The sequence below is a fragment of the Anolis carolinensis genome, chromosome 2, assembly GCF_035594765.1.
Source record: "Anolis carolinensis isolate JA03-04 chromosome 2, rAnoCar3.1.pri, whole genome shotgun sequence".
Taxonomy (NCBI): domain Eukaryota; kingdom Metazoa; phylum Chordata; class Lepidosauria; order Squamata; family Dactyloidae; genus Anolis; species Anolis carolinensis.
Window position 1 is genome coordinate 239,400,237 of NC_085842.1, and position 18,433 is coordinate 239,418,669.

The 18,433-nt window shown below is 38.9% G+C and overlaps 1 protein-coding gene across 46 annotated transcripts in view; it reads left to right on the top strand.

Moving 5' to 3' along the window:
- The window catches only part of ptprd (protein tyrosine phosphatase receptor type D), a 1,517,053-nt gene that overhangs the window by 1,344,645 nt on the left and 153,975 nt on the right, over positions 1-18,433 (top strand). For all 46 annotated transcript variants that reach the window (XM_062974169.1, XM_062974170.1, XM_062974173.1 and 43 more), the window contains one exon: positions 7,215-7,474. In XM_062974169.1, coding sequence (XP_062830239.1) covers positions 7,215-7,474 — 260 coding nt within the window. The remainder of the gene's footprint in view (positions 1-7,214; positions 7,475-18,433) is intronic.

An 18,433-nucleotide genomic window follows, 5' to 3' on the forward strand; every position in this document is an offset into this window, starting at 1 on the left:
CTTAAAAGCCTCCAAGGAAGGAGCCTCCACCACGGCCCCGGGGAGAGAGTTCCACTGTCGAACAGCTCTCACAGTGAGGAAGTTCTTCCTGATGTTCAGGTGGAATCTCCTTTCCTGTAGTTTGAAGCCATTGTTCCGTGTCCTAGTCTGCAGGGCAGCAGAAAACAAGCTTGCTCCCTCCTCCCTATGACTTCCCCTCACGTATTTGTACATGGCTATCATGTCTCCTCTCAGCCTTCTCTTCTGCAGGCTAAACATGTCTAGTTCTTTAAGCCGCTCCTCATAGGGCTTGTTCTCCAGACCCTTAATCATTTTAGTCGCCCTCCTCTGGACGCTTTCCAGCTTGTCAACATCTCCCTTCAACTGTGGTGCCCAAAATTGGACACAGTATTCCAGGTGTGGTCTGACCAAGGCAGAATAGAGGGGGAGCATAACTTCCCTGGATCTAGACGCTATTCCCCTATTGATGCAGGCCAGAATCCCGTTGGCTTTTTTAGCAGCCGCATCACATTGTTGGCTCATGTTTAACTTGTTGTCCACGAGGACTCCAAGGTCTTTTTCGCACACACTGCTGTCAAGCCAGGCGTCCCCCATTCTGTATCTTTGATTTCCATTTTTTCTGCCGAAGTGAAGTATCTTGCATTTGTCCCTGTTGAACTTCATTTTGTTAGTTTTGGCTCATCTCTCTAGTCTGTCAAGATCGTTTTGAATTCTGCTCCTGTCTTCTGGAGTGTTAGCTATCCCTCCCAGTTTGGTGTCGTCTGAAAACTTGATGATCGTGCCTTCTAACCCTTCGTCTAAGTCGTTAATAAAGATGTTGAACAGAACCGGGCCCAGGACAGAGCCCTGCGGCACTCCACTTGTCACTTCTTTCCATGATGAAGACGACGCATTGGTGAGCACCCTTTGGGTTCGTTCGCTTAGCCAATTACAGATCCACCTAACCGTAGTTTTGTCTAGCCCACATTTTACTAGTTTGTTTGCCAGAAGGTCGTGGGGGACTTTGTCGAAGGCCTTACTGAAATCCAGGTACGCTACATCCACAGCATTCCCTGTATCGACCCAACTCGTAACTCTATCGAAAAAAGAGATCAGATTAGTCTGGCATGACTTGTTTTTGGTAAATCCGTGTTGACTATTAGCAATGACCGCATTTGTTTCTAAGTGTTCGCAGACCACTTCCTTAATGATCTTTTCCAGAATTTTGCCTGGTATTGATGTGAGGCTGACCGGACGGTAATTGTTTGGGTCGTTCTTTTTTCCCTTCTTGAAGATAGGGACCACATTCGCCCTCCTCCAATCTGCTGGGACTTCTCCCGTTCTCCAAGAACTCTCGAAGATAATTGCCAGTGGTTCTGAAATAACTTCCGCTAGTTCCTTCAGTACTCTTGGGTGTAGCTGATCTGGCCCTGGGGACTTGAATTCGTTTAGAGAGGCCAAGTGTTCCTGGACAACTTGTTTCCCTATTTGGGGTTGGATTTCCCCCAATCCTTCGTCCATTCCGTGTTGCTGAGGTTGAAGATGGCTTTCTTTTTCTGAGAAGACCGAGGCAAAGAAGGCATTAAGTAGTTCTGCCTTTTCCCTGTCGCCATCACCCCATCTTCTCCTTGCAATGGCCCTATCGCCTCCTTTTTCTTCCTTTTTCTACCAACGTAAGCAAAAAAGCCTTTTTTGTTGTTTTTTATGTCCCTGGCAAGCCTGAGCTCATTTTGCGCTTTAGCCTTGCGAACCTTTTCCCTACAGGTGTTGGCTATACGTTTGAATTCTTCTTTGGTGATTTCTCCCCTTTTCCACTTCTTGTGCATGTCACTTTTGAGCTTTAGCTGAGTTAGAAGTTCTTTGGACATCCATTCTGGCTTCTTTGCACTTGTCTTATTTTTCTTCTTTGTTGGCACTGTTTGCATTTGCGCCTTGAGTATTTCACTTTTGAAAAACTCCCATCCATCCTTAACTCCCTTGTTTTTTAATATCGGTGTCCATGGAATGCCGCTCAGTAATTCCTTCATTTTTTGGAAGTCAGCTCTCTTAAAGTCCAGAATGCGTGTTTGACTTGTCTTAGTTTCAGCATTCCTTTGTATTGCAAACTGCAGGAGCACATGGTCACTTGCCCCTAAGGATCCAACCACTTCAACTGTATTGATCAGGTCTTCCACATTTGTTAAGATTAGATCAAGAGTTGCTGATCCCCTTGTTGCCTCTTCTACCTTCTGGACCATAAAATTATCTGCAAGGAAAGTGAGGAATTTGTTGGACTTTGTACTCTTGGCTGAGTTTGTTTTCCAGCAGATATCGGGATAATTGAAATCGCCCATGACTACTATATCTCTTCTTTGTGCCTGTTTGGTCAGCTGTTGACAGAAGGCTTCATCAAGTCCTTCATCCTGACTCGGAGGTCTGTAGTAAACACCCACGACAAGATCTTTTTGAGTCCCGGTTCCCTTGATTCTTATCCAGATGCTTTCAAGCTGGTTTCCCGGATTACAGTCTTGCATTTCTTCTGCAACGTAACTGTTTTTGACATATAAAGCTACTCCCCCTCCTCTCCCCTTTGTTCTATTTCTGTGAAAGAGGTTATAGCCCTCAATGGTTAAATTCCAGTGATGGGAGTCATCCCACCAGGTTTCAGTGATGCCTATGACATCGTATGTGTGGTGCTGTGCTAGGAGTTGGAGTTCGTCTTGCTTATTTCCCATGCTCCGAGCATTAGTGTAAAGACATGTAAGCCCCTGTGACCTCCCCTCGAACTGTTTATTTGGGATTATTGTGCTCTCTGTACTTGGTCCTTGCTGTGTTTGTGCAGCCCTCCGTTTAGCCTTTTGACGGTTCCCTGTGGTCGTGGGTAATATAGTGTTCGCCAGGCTGTTGTTCCCCTCCCCCAGTGGATCTAGTTTAAAGTGCGCCTGATGAGGTTTGTGAGTCTGTGTGCAAAAAGATGTTTTCCTACTTGTGTGAGATGCACCCCATCGCTTGCTAGTAGTCCATCCTCTTGGAAGAGTAGACCATGGTCAAGGAAGCCAAAATGCTCCTCTTAACACCATTTTCTGAGCCAGTTATTGACCTGTACTATTTTTCCGGCCCTTGTAGAGCCGTGTCCTACAACAGGGAGGAGGGATGAAAAGATCACATGTACATTATACAGTTTTAGCTTTGTTCCCAGAGCTCGAAAATCATTTGTGATCTTTTGAAAAGTATGCCTAGCGGTGTCATTGGTACCTACATGAATCAACATAAGGTGGGGAGGGTGATGGGGCTTTAGGAGCCTGCTGAGCCTCTGAGTGATATGGTGTATTTTTGCCCCCGGGAGGCAGCATGTTTCTCGAGCCATCCCATCCGGTCTGGAAATGATGGCTTCCGTTCCTCCAAGGAGGGAGTCACCTACTACCAAGACCTGTTTCCTTTGAGGATTGACAGGGTCCCTTTTGTGCAAGACAGTGTGTATGTCCCCTGAAGAGTGTTCCTGTTGAAGTGAATCATGTAGGTGTAAAGTGTTGTCCTCCTCCTCAACATCCCCAGTGCATTCATCAATGACAATCCATTGAGATACATCCGAGAGCCCATTACTCTCCCAAGGATGTTCCTGTTGCTCCTGGTCTATGATTGGGGATGGAGCATTTGGAAGCTGGCCATAGCATATCTGAATAAGGAGTCAGTAACATAGAGGAGTTCCATTAGGAATTTAGGGTTACTATTAACAAGGATAGATAAATTGGCTTAAAGGCTTCATAGTGCTTCAGGGTTGGAAGTCATGGTGAAGGGTGCACGGGTGTGGGGAAGGGGTTTTATTTTATGTGGGATAGGGGTTTTGGGTGCGTGCAGGGTTTGTTGTGTGTAATACGTTGTATGTTTTTGTTTTGTTTGAATGTTAGGGTAAACTCTTATATTTAATTTTTTTTAAAAAAATGAGTAGAAACCTGGATTGAGAGTGGTGGATGACATGTGGAAAGAGCAGTTCTATGTTTTGAGTAACAGATAATAATATGTACTGTGTTAGAATTGGCAGGCTGGTTGACTAATGTAGATATGCATGTAGATTTCAAAATGATTGTTATCTGACTATATCTGCGATAATGTGCTGTTTTGTTATGTAACGTTTCATTAATAAACTGTTTACCCACAAAAAAAAGTAGAATCTCACTTATCCAACATTCGCTTATCCAATGTTCTGGATTATCCAACGCAGTCTGCCTTTTAGTAATCAGTGTTTTTGTAGTCAGTGTTTTAAATTCATTCTGATATTTTGGTGGTAAATTCGTAAATACAGTAATTACTACATAGCATTACTATGCATGGAACTACTCTTTCTGTCAAATTTGTTGTATAACATTGTCACACCCAGGGGAACAGAGCACTAAGAACCGACACACGGAGGCCAAAAACTATCTAATATTTTTATTAAGGAAATATGTAAGAATAATAAAAACATGTAGGAAATATAGTCCAATATAAGACATTTCAGGGAATGTCAGAAATAGTCCAAAATTATATTGTCCAATATTTTATATTAGAGTCCAAAGTTGCGAATCCAAACCGAAACACACTCTATTTACAAGCAATAGAGTGGGGAAACGTCCAAATTCTCTCCAAAGTTCAAAGTAAGTCCACAACAAGAACTGAAAACAAGGCTTGATACTAGAAACAAGGTCCAAGGCTGGAAGCAAGGCAAGATAATTCTTGGATACTTGGCTAGACAAGGCAAGGCAAGGAACTGGAGTTGCGGACTTTGCGAAGTCCACACTTGGCTGGAACACGAAATCACTCTCGAAGTTGATCTGTTGACTCCGCACGGAATCCTTCGTGTCGGGCACTTTTAACTCAGTTTCATTTCTCTGCAAAGCAGGTGTCCTGAGCTTCCTTTCCCAAGGGAAAGGAGAGCGAAACACATCTCCTTCCAGATGCGTTTCTCCCTAGAGTTTCCCAGGGAAATATGGCTAATTAATGTCTTGTTTAGCTGCTAATCTCAAGCTTCTCCGAAACTGCTCTTTCTCACCCCGGCCCGCCGCATAGGACTGTTTCCTGGGAAAAGGAGGGGAGGCAGGGGAAAAGGCCTGTTCAAGGTCTTCCTTAATGGGCTCTCGGGTAGAATCATCAACAACAGGCATCTGGAAAGATTCCGGCTTCTTCTGAGCCGGCAAAAATCCCCTGTTTTCATCCTAATCAGCTACAATGGCGCTGGGATCAGAACTCCAAAGCCCATGAGACATCACAAACATGATGTTTTGGTGCTTAATTTGTATAATGATTACCTAATTTGATATTTAATTGGCTTTTCCTGAATCCCTTCTTATTATACAACATATTCACTTATCCAACATTCTGCTGGCCTGTTTATGTTGGATAAGTGAGACTCTACTGTATATTGATAATCTTATATTATCTGCTTAGAACTGGATTATATGAGGCCCCTTCTTCACAGCTGTATAAAATGCACACTGAAGTGGATTATATGGTAGTGTGGAGTCAAGATAATACAGTGCCAAGCAGATAATATAAGATTCTAAATGGGTTATATAGCTGTGTGGAAGGGCCTTGAGTCTACACTGCCATAAAATCCAGTGCAAATTAGATAATCTGTGGAAGAGGCCTAAGTGAGGCCTAACTCTGCCTGTCCCCTGGACTGAGTGGGTTGCTATGAGACCAAGTAGGTGGAGCTTAGCCTTCTAACTGGCAGCAATTGGATAAAAACAATTATTCCTCTCCCTCTAATTAGGATTTTATTTTTATTTTCTTTTTGATGTATCAACCTAGAGACGTGGATGATGGGTTGTGTTGTCAAATTTTGAGGTTGGGTGGCCTGTAGTTTTGTTGTTTTGTTAGTTGCCGGGATTCCATCACTCTTTTATATATATAGATCGGCTACCTACAGGTGGCTGACCCTATCGAATAAAGCAATTTTGATTGTAAGTGTGCCAAAAGGGCAATAACTATTAATTATATTTATTTATAATAATGACTGTGTAGTAGACATGGGCCCTAAATTTGTCTCATCCATTTGATTCGTGTTTCCATTTCGTACTGTCCATTCAGATGGCACGGAATGGGAAGGCCCCTCCTGGAACAAAAATTAACCCAATACGAAAGGCAGGTGGGAGCAGGTACCGGCTCCAAGCCTGCTTTTTGGATCAATGTAAGGCCAAATTGCTGGGGCCTGGCAGGGCCTGCAGCCGAGCACAGAGTAAGAAGCCCTGCAAGGCCCGGGTGCTTAGGCTCAAAGCCTGCACCGTAGGCCCAAAGCACTGGGGTGCCTGAAGCCAAGTGTTGAGTAAGGAATGCTCCTTACTCAGCACTCAGCTGCAGGCTCTGCAAGGCCCCAGCATGCAGCCCAAAGCCTGCATCCATATTACCGGGCGCTTTGGGCCTATGAGTGAAGCCCCCCCCCCCCAATAATGGGCTGAAAGAAAACTGAACTTTTGGCACCAAAGACAGAGAACAAATATCTGCCTTCCCGGATCAGGGCCCCCACCAAAAGCTGGGAGACAAAACAGATCAAGGTTTGCCCTAAATGCACATGACTACTGTGTAGTAATGCTGTAGAGTCAGTATGTTTTAGTAATTTGAATGTTGGGCTTTAACTTTGGTAACTAGGGCTTGAATCTCCACTGGGCCATAGAAACCCCCTGGGCACATTATATTATCTCAGTCTCAGAGAATGGCTTTGAAGAAATCCTGCTAAGTAAACTCCTTTGATGGGTTTGCCTTAGAGTAACCATAGGTTGGAAACAACTTGAAGGTACACAACATTAATACTTCAAAAATGATAAAAATTAAAAGAACGTATGGTATTTTCTGCCTCATTTATGTTAAATTACCCTTCTAGGTTTTAGGTGCTATGCACTTTGTGACAAGATGTGAATAGAACCTCTGAATGATAGGGAGAAAATGGATTCAAAATTTATTTGCATGAAATTCACCACCAGATTCAGAAACAAACACCTTGATGCCTTTCTTTTCAAAATTATCTTATGACTCCTATGAAAAACGATACTACATATCAGGATTCTTTGAATGAATCCAGAAGAATCTCTTTGTGTTTCTCTCTTCATGTTCTTAGCAATAATTTTCATGATCTAATACATAAGCATTCTGGTTTTAACTACATTACTATCATGAATATGCCATTGTTTGAACCCTAGATAATAGAAATCTTTCCTGTACTGTTTTCTTAACTACCCATATTTTGCTTTGAAAAATAATAAAAATAAATCCCCGCTCCTTAGATCCTTTACGATGATGGAAAAATGGCAGTTGAAGTGGATGGTCGAGCCACTCAGAAACTTATCACCAATTTGAAGCCTGAGACATCTTATTCATTTGTGCTAACCAATAGAGGGAACAGTGCTGGAGGTCTTCAACACCGTGTAACAGCAAAAACGGCACCAGATGTTCTGCGTACCCAACCCCTCTTCATTGATAAGACCAATCTTGACGGAATGATAACAGTGAAACTACCGGAAGTACCTGCAAACAAATCCATAAAGTAAGTTATAATGTATAACTCACTAATAGTTGAGGCAGTTTAATAACAGATAGACTAAGTGTTACGACAACATATGAGTTTCTATTTGAAGGTTAGAAGCAGAATTAAGATTGATATATGATTTGGGATTTGGGTGATTTTGATTAGTTCGTTCTTTGTTTAGTATTGTGCAGCACTGAATGTTTTCCGCAACTTGTGTAAACCGCCCTGAGTCCCCACAGGGAGATAGGGCGGGATATGAATAAATTATTATTATTATTATTATTATTATTATTATTATTATTATTATTATTTACTTCAATTAGCTTATAATAATTTCAATACAAGTTATCAAAACATTTGCTATTTCTTTAGCTATCCATTAGCTTTATCTTTTGCGTTTCCTCCCTAACAGTGCTCTAAATGGTACATATCAAGCTCCTAGATAGCCCTACAAATATGTACTATCTGGGCATAGACATACCTGATGCAAGATTACTATACTGTGTCCTTTTTAGCTAATTCACCTTACTGGCTAGTTGTAGTCTCAACACATCTGGAGAACACGAAATTGGGAAAATATTTATGCATATAGGTAACTATTAATATAAGTTCTATGGTCAGCTCCTAAATCAAATGCTATATTAAAGCAGAATATATGTGGGCAATTTTGCATCTACAACCCTTCTATGGGCCACAACCAATGGACATCAAAATTCCTTGTTTTCTCTTGGATTCTCATTCTAAGTCACATTGTCTCACTTCCTACCACCTTTTTGAAGGAGAAACATGAACAGAAGCAATTTAAAAGGTGACACAGGCTCTCAGGGAGATGGAGAAGTCACACAGATTTAGCAGGGTTTTGTTTTATTTTATTTTTTTGACAAATTTCACCCAGAAAAACATTTGAGAGGGCCAGATCACTTTGATGCATTGATAAAGAGGCTTCAAATGTGAGATCCAAAGGTACACTTTTCCCATCCCTGGAGTACAATGTATGGTACTATCAGTATGTGGAAGTTCCTTTGAACCTCCACATGCTAGTAACTTAGAACTCATTCAGAAGGGGAAAGGGTCTCTGGAAGCACTGAGAACTTTCAGTTATTTTTTATTTTATTTTACCTATTTCCAGGTTTACATCCAGATTCTTTATTGAAAAATCTAGGGTTTCCCTCACCCTATCCCCTTGTGTTTTTTTCTTCCCTGTTCTATTGGTCCTATGTCACATATGAACTTATGCAGCATTTCAAAATTGATTTTCATTAGGTTGCTGTGATTTTTTTGGGCTGTATTCCTCCCAAACAGAGGATTGCTCCAGGCAACAAAAGTCAGACTATCGCTATTCAGATACCCTTGCTGATTGACTTTGCAAATTTCATGGTTACTCAAATGCTAATTCAAGCTTGCTAATAGTGGTGTGTATTCGCATGGAATCACTGTTCGTTTTGTTTAGTTTTATTTGTTTTGTATCAGTTTTGTATTTGTCCCCATTTCTGAAAATGAGGCCCCTATACGAATAGAATTTTCATCTCGCTTATGAAAAAATGAAAATTTTTGGACCATTGGTGGTAACGGGAGAGCTTCCGAGGCTCACCCCCCGCTCGGTTTTTGGGCTAGAGGGGTGAAAATCTCCACACACAGAGGGCATTTTGGCCCCTTTTAGCCCACCGTTTGGGTCTTCCCCAGAGTACTATTATTATTAATAAAAATAATAATATTGTTATTAACACCCATTGGCACACATCAGCTGTCATGGGGAAGCAGACCTCTCTCAGACCCAGCTTAGGGTCCCAGAGTAACTATTGTTATTAATATTAATACAGTAGAGTCTCGCTTATCCAACGTAAACAGGCCGACAGAACGTTGGATAAGCGAATATGTTGGATAATAAGGAGAGATTAAGGAAAAGCCTATTAAACATCAAATTAGGTTATGATTTTACAAATTAAGCACCAAAACATCATGCTATACAACAAATTTTACAGAAAAAGTAGTTCAATACACAGTAATGCTATGTAGTAATTATTGTATTTAGGAATTTAGCACCAAAATATCATGATATATTGAAAACATTGACTACAAAAATGCATTGGATAATCCAGAACGTTGGATAAGTGAGTGTTGGATAATTGAGAGACTACTGTATTAATATTAACACCCATTGGTACACAGCAGCTGTCTTGGGGAAGCAGACCTCTCTCAGACTCAGCTTAGGGTCCCAGAGTAACTATTGTTATTAATATTAATATTCTTATTGACACCCATTGGAACACATCAGCTGTAATGGGAAAGGAGCCCTCTGTCAGTACCTACTTATTGTTACACAGCCGGAAACAAAAGGAAAATGAAAGCAAGCACGGTGATCGTGCAGCTTTCTCTTTTGTGTCGCCTTTTGTTTCATCCGAAAATGGCATCTTTCGTTCGTGCATACGAATGGACGATACTAAATGAAAAGACGAATGAAACAGATGAAAAAAAATACTGCGCACCTCACTACTTGCTAATTGCAACATTCACACTTGCTTTAAACAGACAAGGGTTCTTTCTCCCATCCTGAACATCCCACAGGTATACATTCCACTTGCCTCATTGCGAACAGTACCTTTGAAGATGTGAGCCACAGATGCAGGTAAAATGTTAGGAGAGAATGCTGCTAAAACATGGCCATACAGCCCAAAAAACTCATAGCAACCCTGTGATTCCAGCCATGAATGCCTTCAACAATACATTGATTCGCCACGCCACCCCTGCAAATGAAGAGGCCACACACATGATTGGATTAACTAAGGACAACTTTTATTATTGTTACCTAATTAATCCCAATCACTGAGCAGACTGTGAGCACATCTAATACATCTTGCCGTGAACTTGGCAATGAACTTGGTGAGGATACTCTTTCCAAATCATCAATTTCTGTTATCCAATTCCTGGGCCCCCTGTTAATGCCCGGCTCCCCCTTTATTTACATCATGTGGCCAATTTTCTGGCCTATCCAAATTGGCAGCTAGTCTATCAATACATTGATTTTCATTAGTTTCCCATTGAGGCAACTTTATTATTGTTCAGGAGTCAAAGTGCTGGGGGAAAATAATAATGTGCTAAAATGTTTTTGAAATATTGTACTAGATAGACATCAGGATCATTTTGTTTTGGTGTACACATTCCTCTTTTTTCTAGCTTCATCTCTGTTTAACCTGTGCTCTAGAAATAACTGTTTACTGATGACAGCCATCTTCACTCGTTGTAGGCTTAAACAAAACAGACAACCAAATAGAGATACCTTTCATTTCGGAAATACTTATATAATTTAAATTGACCTGAGAAGTAGAGATTATTTTATTGTTTGGTAGTGTAAATACTTTGGGATAGAAGATACCAAATCATTCATAAACATCATAACAGAGGCCAAAGTTATATACATATTTAGTGTAGCACAAATATATGCTAAAGAAGTTACATGGGATCTCAGAATTGAACAAGACCTTGATATTATAGCAATTATGGTCAGCTCCCCATCTATCCAATGCAAAATTAGAAAGAGGGCTTTGTGTGTGAAATTAATGGGCTCACTGCTGCTGACCACTCTTACCTTAACAAAATTAATTTCAACAGGGAGAATGTAAGGCAGAAAAAAATGAAATGCACAGATTCAGGATTAGTGACATCTGGCTTGGCCAACAGTATTTGTGAAAGGGATCTAGGAGTCTTAACAGACTATAATCTGAACCATGAGTCAACACTGTGATGAAGCAGCTAAAAAAGCCAGTGTGATTCTAGGCTACATCAATAGGTGTATAGTATCTATTCTTTAGTCAAACTTCACCTGAAATACTCAGTCCACTGCTGAGCACGGGAGTATATTGACAAGCTGGAATGTTTCCATAGGAAATTGAAGGTAAAAGGCCTAGAAACCATGTAACATGATGGGCAGCTTATGGAGCTGGGTATATTTCGCCTGGAGAATGGAAGGTAAAGAAGTGACATGTTTAAATCTTTGAAAGGATATCATGTTGAAGATGGACCGCACTTGATTTTTTTGTTGTTGTTCCAGAGTTAGGAGACACAGAGTAATAGATTCAAACTGTGGGAAAAGAGACTCCACCTAAACATTAGGAAGAGCTTCCTGATTGCAAGAGCTGTTTGTCAGTAGAAAATACTGCCTTAGAATGTGGTGGTCTTCTTCTTTGAAGGTTTTAAAACAGAGGGCCATCTGTCAGGAGTACTTTGATTGAGTATTCGTGCATGGCAAGGGGTTGCACTGGATGGCCCTTGTGTCCTCTTCCATGATTTTAAGTTCAATATATTCATCTTTGGGATGGGAGCAAGTGTCCTCATGTGCTCTAGATGACTGCTTCTTAAACCTTTGGTCCCAATCTCAAATGGGGTACACTTAGGTCAATGTTGAAGTCTTAAAAATAGCAATTGTAAAAGGTTTCTGGATGCAACCCAATTTCACAAATATGTTAGAAACTGTACAGTGTTTGTAGTAGACTCTGCAGAAAATGCTTCAGCTATATTTCACCAAAAGGAAAATCGGCCTGTTTAGCGGGACTTGCAAATGCTGATTTTTTCAGTGAATGTTTGATTTTTATATCTATTTTATATATCTGGGGTCACTTAAAACAGTCTCGGGTGGAAAGGGGTCACAAATAGAAGTTTAATAAGCCCTGGTCTAATGGTGCTATTTGCTTCTATGAGACTTATGGGGTTACTCAAATTTTCATTCTGATCAAAGATATCCCTCTTCCCACAAAAGAGTTAATTCTTTATTGGACATTTATCATTCAGAATATGGCCAAGTTTAATGGTCTGGCATGTAGTAAAGCATGTTCTCCTGTGTCTAGGATGCATGTATCAAGCCCTTTCCACCCTTGTAATGGGAAAAGAATATTTATTACCTGCTCAGACCATGAGGAATTCTTATCCTGCTTCCTCAGTCTCCTGCATAATTGTTCTGTTTCATTTCAATTCACCTGGGGAACAATATTCAAAACAAGTTGAAATGATCACTCTTCCACCACACACTTATGTGTACATATATTTGCTTTATGACAAATTTATTTCCTTAAACCTATTTTCTTAAAGTTCAGTTTGGCCTATATACCGTTTGTACAAATATATGTAGAATTAAAACATATTTTGGGCAACTGCTGCTTTATTGTATACGGTCTTGTAACACAAATGCTGCAAGGCTTAAAGCACCAATTTAATACTAGGGTTTGCTTGTTGCCAGTGAGATGTTCAAGTCATTTATTATTATTATTATTATTATTATTATTATTATTATTATTATTATTATTGCAATTAAGATGTGTCTCTGGTGATTTCCTATTTGCATATTGTCCTCTTTTTTGCATGTATAGTAGCTCCCATTATAATTTTGTTACTGTTTAGAATATTGTATGCAACCATGTATTATTTTATGCTGATACAAGGATTTCAATTAGTACTTAAACTTTGGGTTTTGTGTCAAGTGGAACCCAAAAGATCATTCAAATTTCAGATTATAGTGAATAATCTCTGTAAATGGGAATGGATGCAGTCAGGGAAGTATCATTCTCATATTCACTTTAATCTAGAATTTCAAAGTAAATAGGTCTCATTGACATGTATATATTGACATGTATGCAGTTTGAATTACAGTAGAGTCTCACTGATCCAACATAAACGGGTCTATTAAACATCAAATTAGGTTATGATTTTACAAATTAAGCACCAAAACATCATGTTATACAACAAATTTGACAGAAAAAGTAGTTCAATACACAGTAATGCTATGTAGTAATTACTGTATTTACGAATTTATCACCAAAATATCACAATGTTTTGAAATCATTGACTACAAAAATGCGTTGGATAATCCAGAACATTGGATAAGTGAGACTCTGCTGTACCACTTGAGTCATTTAAAGTCATATAGCTCTCTATATTTGATCATATCCAGCTTTGCAGTAGATATCCCAACCTCTACAAAATTTGACTACATGTGTTGTTGGCTGGATCTGTAATTACCAGGGCCATAGCCAGAAAATTTTTTTGGAGGGGGGGGGGGGGTTGAAACTTTTAGTTAGCGAATCATGAGGAATAGTTCCATAACACAATATAATTTAGAAATCAGGCTTCATCGATAAACTTCATTGGACAATGAAGACAGATAAACTTCAGTGGACACTCATGGGGATTTGGTTAACCAGTTTAAATTCATGAGTAAACCAGGTATTTTTTTAAACCTGAAAAATTTCGGAGGGGGGGTTGAACCCCTACTCCACCCTTGGCTACAGCCCTGGTAATTCCTCCAAACCCTTGATATCCACACAATCATTTAAAATTAATGGGAGAGAAACCAGTCATAAGCATGCCCTTTTATTAATATGTCTGCAAATATTTATAAAATAGGTTGAAAGTTTGGAGGAATTTGAATAGTTATGACAGAGACAGAAAAAATCTAATCCCTTATACATTTCTACAAACTTTTCTTACCTTTATCAAATGTTTCACACTTGGTTTTAGTGTTTGGTCATCCAGCACAATGGGCATACATCCAACTATGTTCCACACTTTCCTAGCCTGCATCTCCTTCTGTTGATCTTGCCTATGCCCTTCTTCTCATTTATGTAGAAATTCTATAGAAATTGACATTCTAAAGCAGATCCATGCCCTACTAAAGTCATATACTTTATTAACGGTACAGGCAGTCCCCGAGTTGCAAACAAGATCGGTTCTGCAGGTTTGTTCTTAAGTTGAATTTGTATGTAAGTCAGAATAGGTACATTTTAAGTCTAACTCGAGCCATATGTATGCATGCTTTGGATAGCATAGGGAAGGGTTAACACTCCTGTGGAATTTGTTTTGCTGTCTGTACCTGTGATAATTGGATTTTGAAAGTTTTGGCTTGTGGAAAAAAGGATTGGTGATAAAACTTCAATGGAGACACCTTTCCCCATGATAACTCTTTCAGGAGTGAATTTTCTTTCCTAGATCAGATTTCTCTCACTTTCACTTGTCTCACCCTCCCTTGGAACTATGAGCTGTTTGTAAGTCTGATGTTTGTAAGTTGAAGACTGCCTGTAGTTGGTTACAATAGCATATGACAAAGCTGTAAAACTAAGGTCAACTATATGCCATGGTTCAGCATCACCGTATTTGTTTTAATAGACAGAATAACAATAATTTAATATGTTCTCTCTTTTAAAAACACACATATCATGGACATTTAGAAATGGGATTCTATTTCCAAAAAAAAGGCAAGTTGTGATTCAACACTAAAAAGTGATTCTATAACAAATGGATTTGACAGCTTCTGTTCTCAGTTCTGGTACATGATTTACAAGGCTTCTTAAATGGCTCTGTGCAGGTTAAACAACAAAGATAGTACTAAAGAACTGACAGCATTGTGCCAATAGGGATTCAAAACGATGGACAATAAAGAGTTGCCAAGAAAGCATGAACACAGCAAAATCAATAAGTGTTATTGCTCAGGTTGCAGTTATTTTTGCTGTCTATAAGTTTCCCATGTGTGTGCCAAAGGAAATGAAGGAAAAGGAGCAGGTTGTTAAAATACTGTGGGGTTGCAACCTGGTGAGGTTCCTTAAATGGAAGCTCATTTTTTTCTGAATGAACAGTCTCAGGATAAGGTGACATGAATGTGTATACATGGTCAATCTTGAGTATTAACTGAGTGGAAGAATGAAAAATAAAATAATTGCCTTAATTAAGTAGATCCATGATTTTGAAGCAATAGGAAGAAGTATGAATATGTAAAGCAATGGGATGTTGTGGAAAAAAGCAATTACATAGAAAGATAGAAAAAATAGTAACATTAGCCCATGTACAGAAGATGGAGATGTTGGAGTTATGACTGAAGTAGCTCACTGAAAACTTGCATTAATAAGAACAGGAATAAGTGAAGTAATTTTTTACATGCCTCTAAACATCCATTTCCACTGAGAAAAGCAGGCTATCAAGAAGGCAGTCTCTCAGGAAACCAGGTTTGGTGTTTTAAAATCATTGCATTATATTATAACTACACTAAGCTTCTCCCTTTTTCAGAACCTAAATAGTAGGAATAGGGTGCTTGATATTGGCACTAAGTGGCAAAGGGGTTGCAGTCTTTTGCGATGAGTGTATATCAGATTGAACCTCAAACAGAATTGGGTTTATGAATCTCAATCTGAATTGGATTTATTCATACAGATTCTGAAGATGCTTATGTTGTAGATCAATTTTTTAGAAATGAACAAAATATGAATTGGTGAAATTCCAATTTGGTGAAATTTTGTATTTTACTCCCATTACAGGTTGAGCATCCCTTATTTGGAATTCCAAAATCTGAAAAAAAACAAATAATTATCCACATGTGTGGCTGAGATCACAACACTTTTGATTTTGTCTGGTTCAATGAAAAATTAAAATAGTCTTAAGAGTCTCTCATAGCCAACCTTCACTCATCCAACGTTCTGTATTATCCAACGGAGTCTGCCTTTCGCCCCAATCCATAGCTGTTTTCTAGCGGGCCAACACGCCCAACAACAACACAAATGCAGCCACACTCCCGAACAAGTGGCAGACTTGTTGTAAAATATGATGTTTTGGTGCTTAATTTGTAAAACCATAATGTAATTTGATGTTTAATAGGCTTTTCCTTAATCCGTCCTTATTATCCTACATTTTCGCTTATCCAACGTTCTGCCAGCCCGTTTATGTTGGATAAGCAAGACCCTACTGTATATGAAACAAATGAATTTTGTGTTGAGACTTTGTCTGATCTCCAACCTATCTCATTATGTATGTATATACAACAACTTTACAAAATCTCCAATACAGAGAAAGGATTCCCCAAAGTACAAAGGCAAGAGGCCACTACAAACAGAAATACAGTAGAGTCTCACTTCTCCAACATTCACTTATCCAACGTTCTGGATTAGACAACACATTTTTGTAGTCAATGTTTTCAATACATCGTGATATTTTGGTGCTAAATTCGTAAATACAGTAATTACTACTTAACATTACTGCATATTGAACTACTTTTTCTGCCAAATTTGTTGTATAACATGATATTTTGGTGCATAATTTGTAAAATCGTAACCTAATTAGATGTTTAATAGGTTTCTCCTTAATCTCTCCTTATTATCCAACATATTCGCTTATCCAACAATCTGCCGGCCCGTTTATGTTGGATAAGTGAGACTCTACTGTATAATCCAATAATATAAACTATAAGACAGTTTTTCATATATTTGCTATAATCATGGAACATTTAATGTGCAGACAAGGATTGTAGAGGTTCAAATTATACTAAATGATTTCAAATACATGTCTCTAACCCAAAATCATCCTTATATAGGAAAGGTGAGAATTCCTAAAGCAGAATTTTGGATTCAAAAAGGATTTACAAACTTGGACATATAGGTTTGAATGTACAGTCTTCTATGTGGAACATGAACTTTGTATGTCATTGGACTCACAAATCTTGAGTACAAGAGCTATGCTTTCTATGAACATGTGTATTTGTAACAAATTGATTATATGCTTTAGGAATCTGCTTTAGGAATCTGCACATTAAATGCACATTAGTCTGCACATTAAATGTTCCATGACTATAGCATATATATGAAAAACTGTCTTATAGTTTATATTATTGGATTATATTTCTGTTTGTAGTGGCCTCTTGCCTTTGTTACAAAATCTCCCCCACAAAAAAAATTAAAAACACTTCTGGTTCCAAGCATTCTAGATAAGGATATTCAAGCTGTAATAGATTTCCTAATGTTCTCTGATCCCAATACCATGGGATAAGTTTGTTGAAGAAACATGTTGCAAGACCTTTTGCTTTTTTCCTAGTTCTTGTTAAGTATAAGCTTTTTAAAAGTTTGGTTTGTTTGTTTGTTTTATATAGTAATGATAAATGGTCATTTTATCCTCAGAATGATTTCTTTAAAATTAAATAAATACCAGTATAACCTAATTGTGTCATCAACTCATATCTGGCTGGCTGAACTATTTACACCAATGACAAATCATACTACTTATCCTGTCACATGTGAAATATCTTGTCAATATTTACACACTATAAATATTATATCTCAGACTACAGTGTAATATAGCAAAATGCAAGCATTTGTATTCATGCATGAAGTTTGTAATCATGCATTAAATGATACTGTGGCTGGCTTGATTCCTCCGATAGAAATCATAGAATTATAGAACTGGAAGAGATCCCAAGGGCCATTCAGGAAAACGATCAAAGCACTCACAACAGATGGCCATCTAAGCCCTTGTTTAAAAACCTCTAGAGAAATAAACTTCTCCACACACTGAAGCAGCCTAATCCACTGTCCAACAGGTCTTACCATCAGGAAGTTCTTCCTAAAGTTTAGGTGAAATATCTTTTCCTGCAATTTCCAATCCATTACTTTGTATCCAAGTTTCCAGAACAATAGAAAACAAACCTACCCCCCTCCCCTCAATTTGACAACCATTCAAATATTTAAACATGGCTGTCATGTCCCTCTCATCTTTCTTTTCCTCAAGTTAAGCATACCTAGCTTCCTAAGCTGCTCCACATAGGGCTTGGCTTCCAGACCTTTGATCATTTTGGTCAGCCTTCTCTGGACAAATCAAATGCTTTGATATTAGAAATAGAATTAGAACCATCTCTCTTGACCAACTAGCAACAAGATACCCTGCTACAACTTAGAACCATAACTTTGATTATACTCTAGAGCCTAATTGTTTTCACAGTCAACTCTTAAGGCCAAACTCTTAAGAATTTATTTTTTAAACCAATTTGCCATAAGCATTTGGCAGACATCTTTCTGCACTGATGATTTGATATTTTCACACAGAAGAGCAAGCCCTTGTCCCTTCAGCAATGACATTTTGCGAGGACATTCTGCAAATGTCATTTTGAATGTGTGAATGTGATAAATCTATGTGGATGTGATGAGTGGAAGAGCAGAGAGCAGTGTTGGTTTTTGG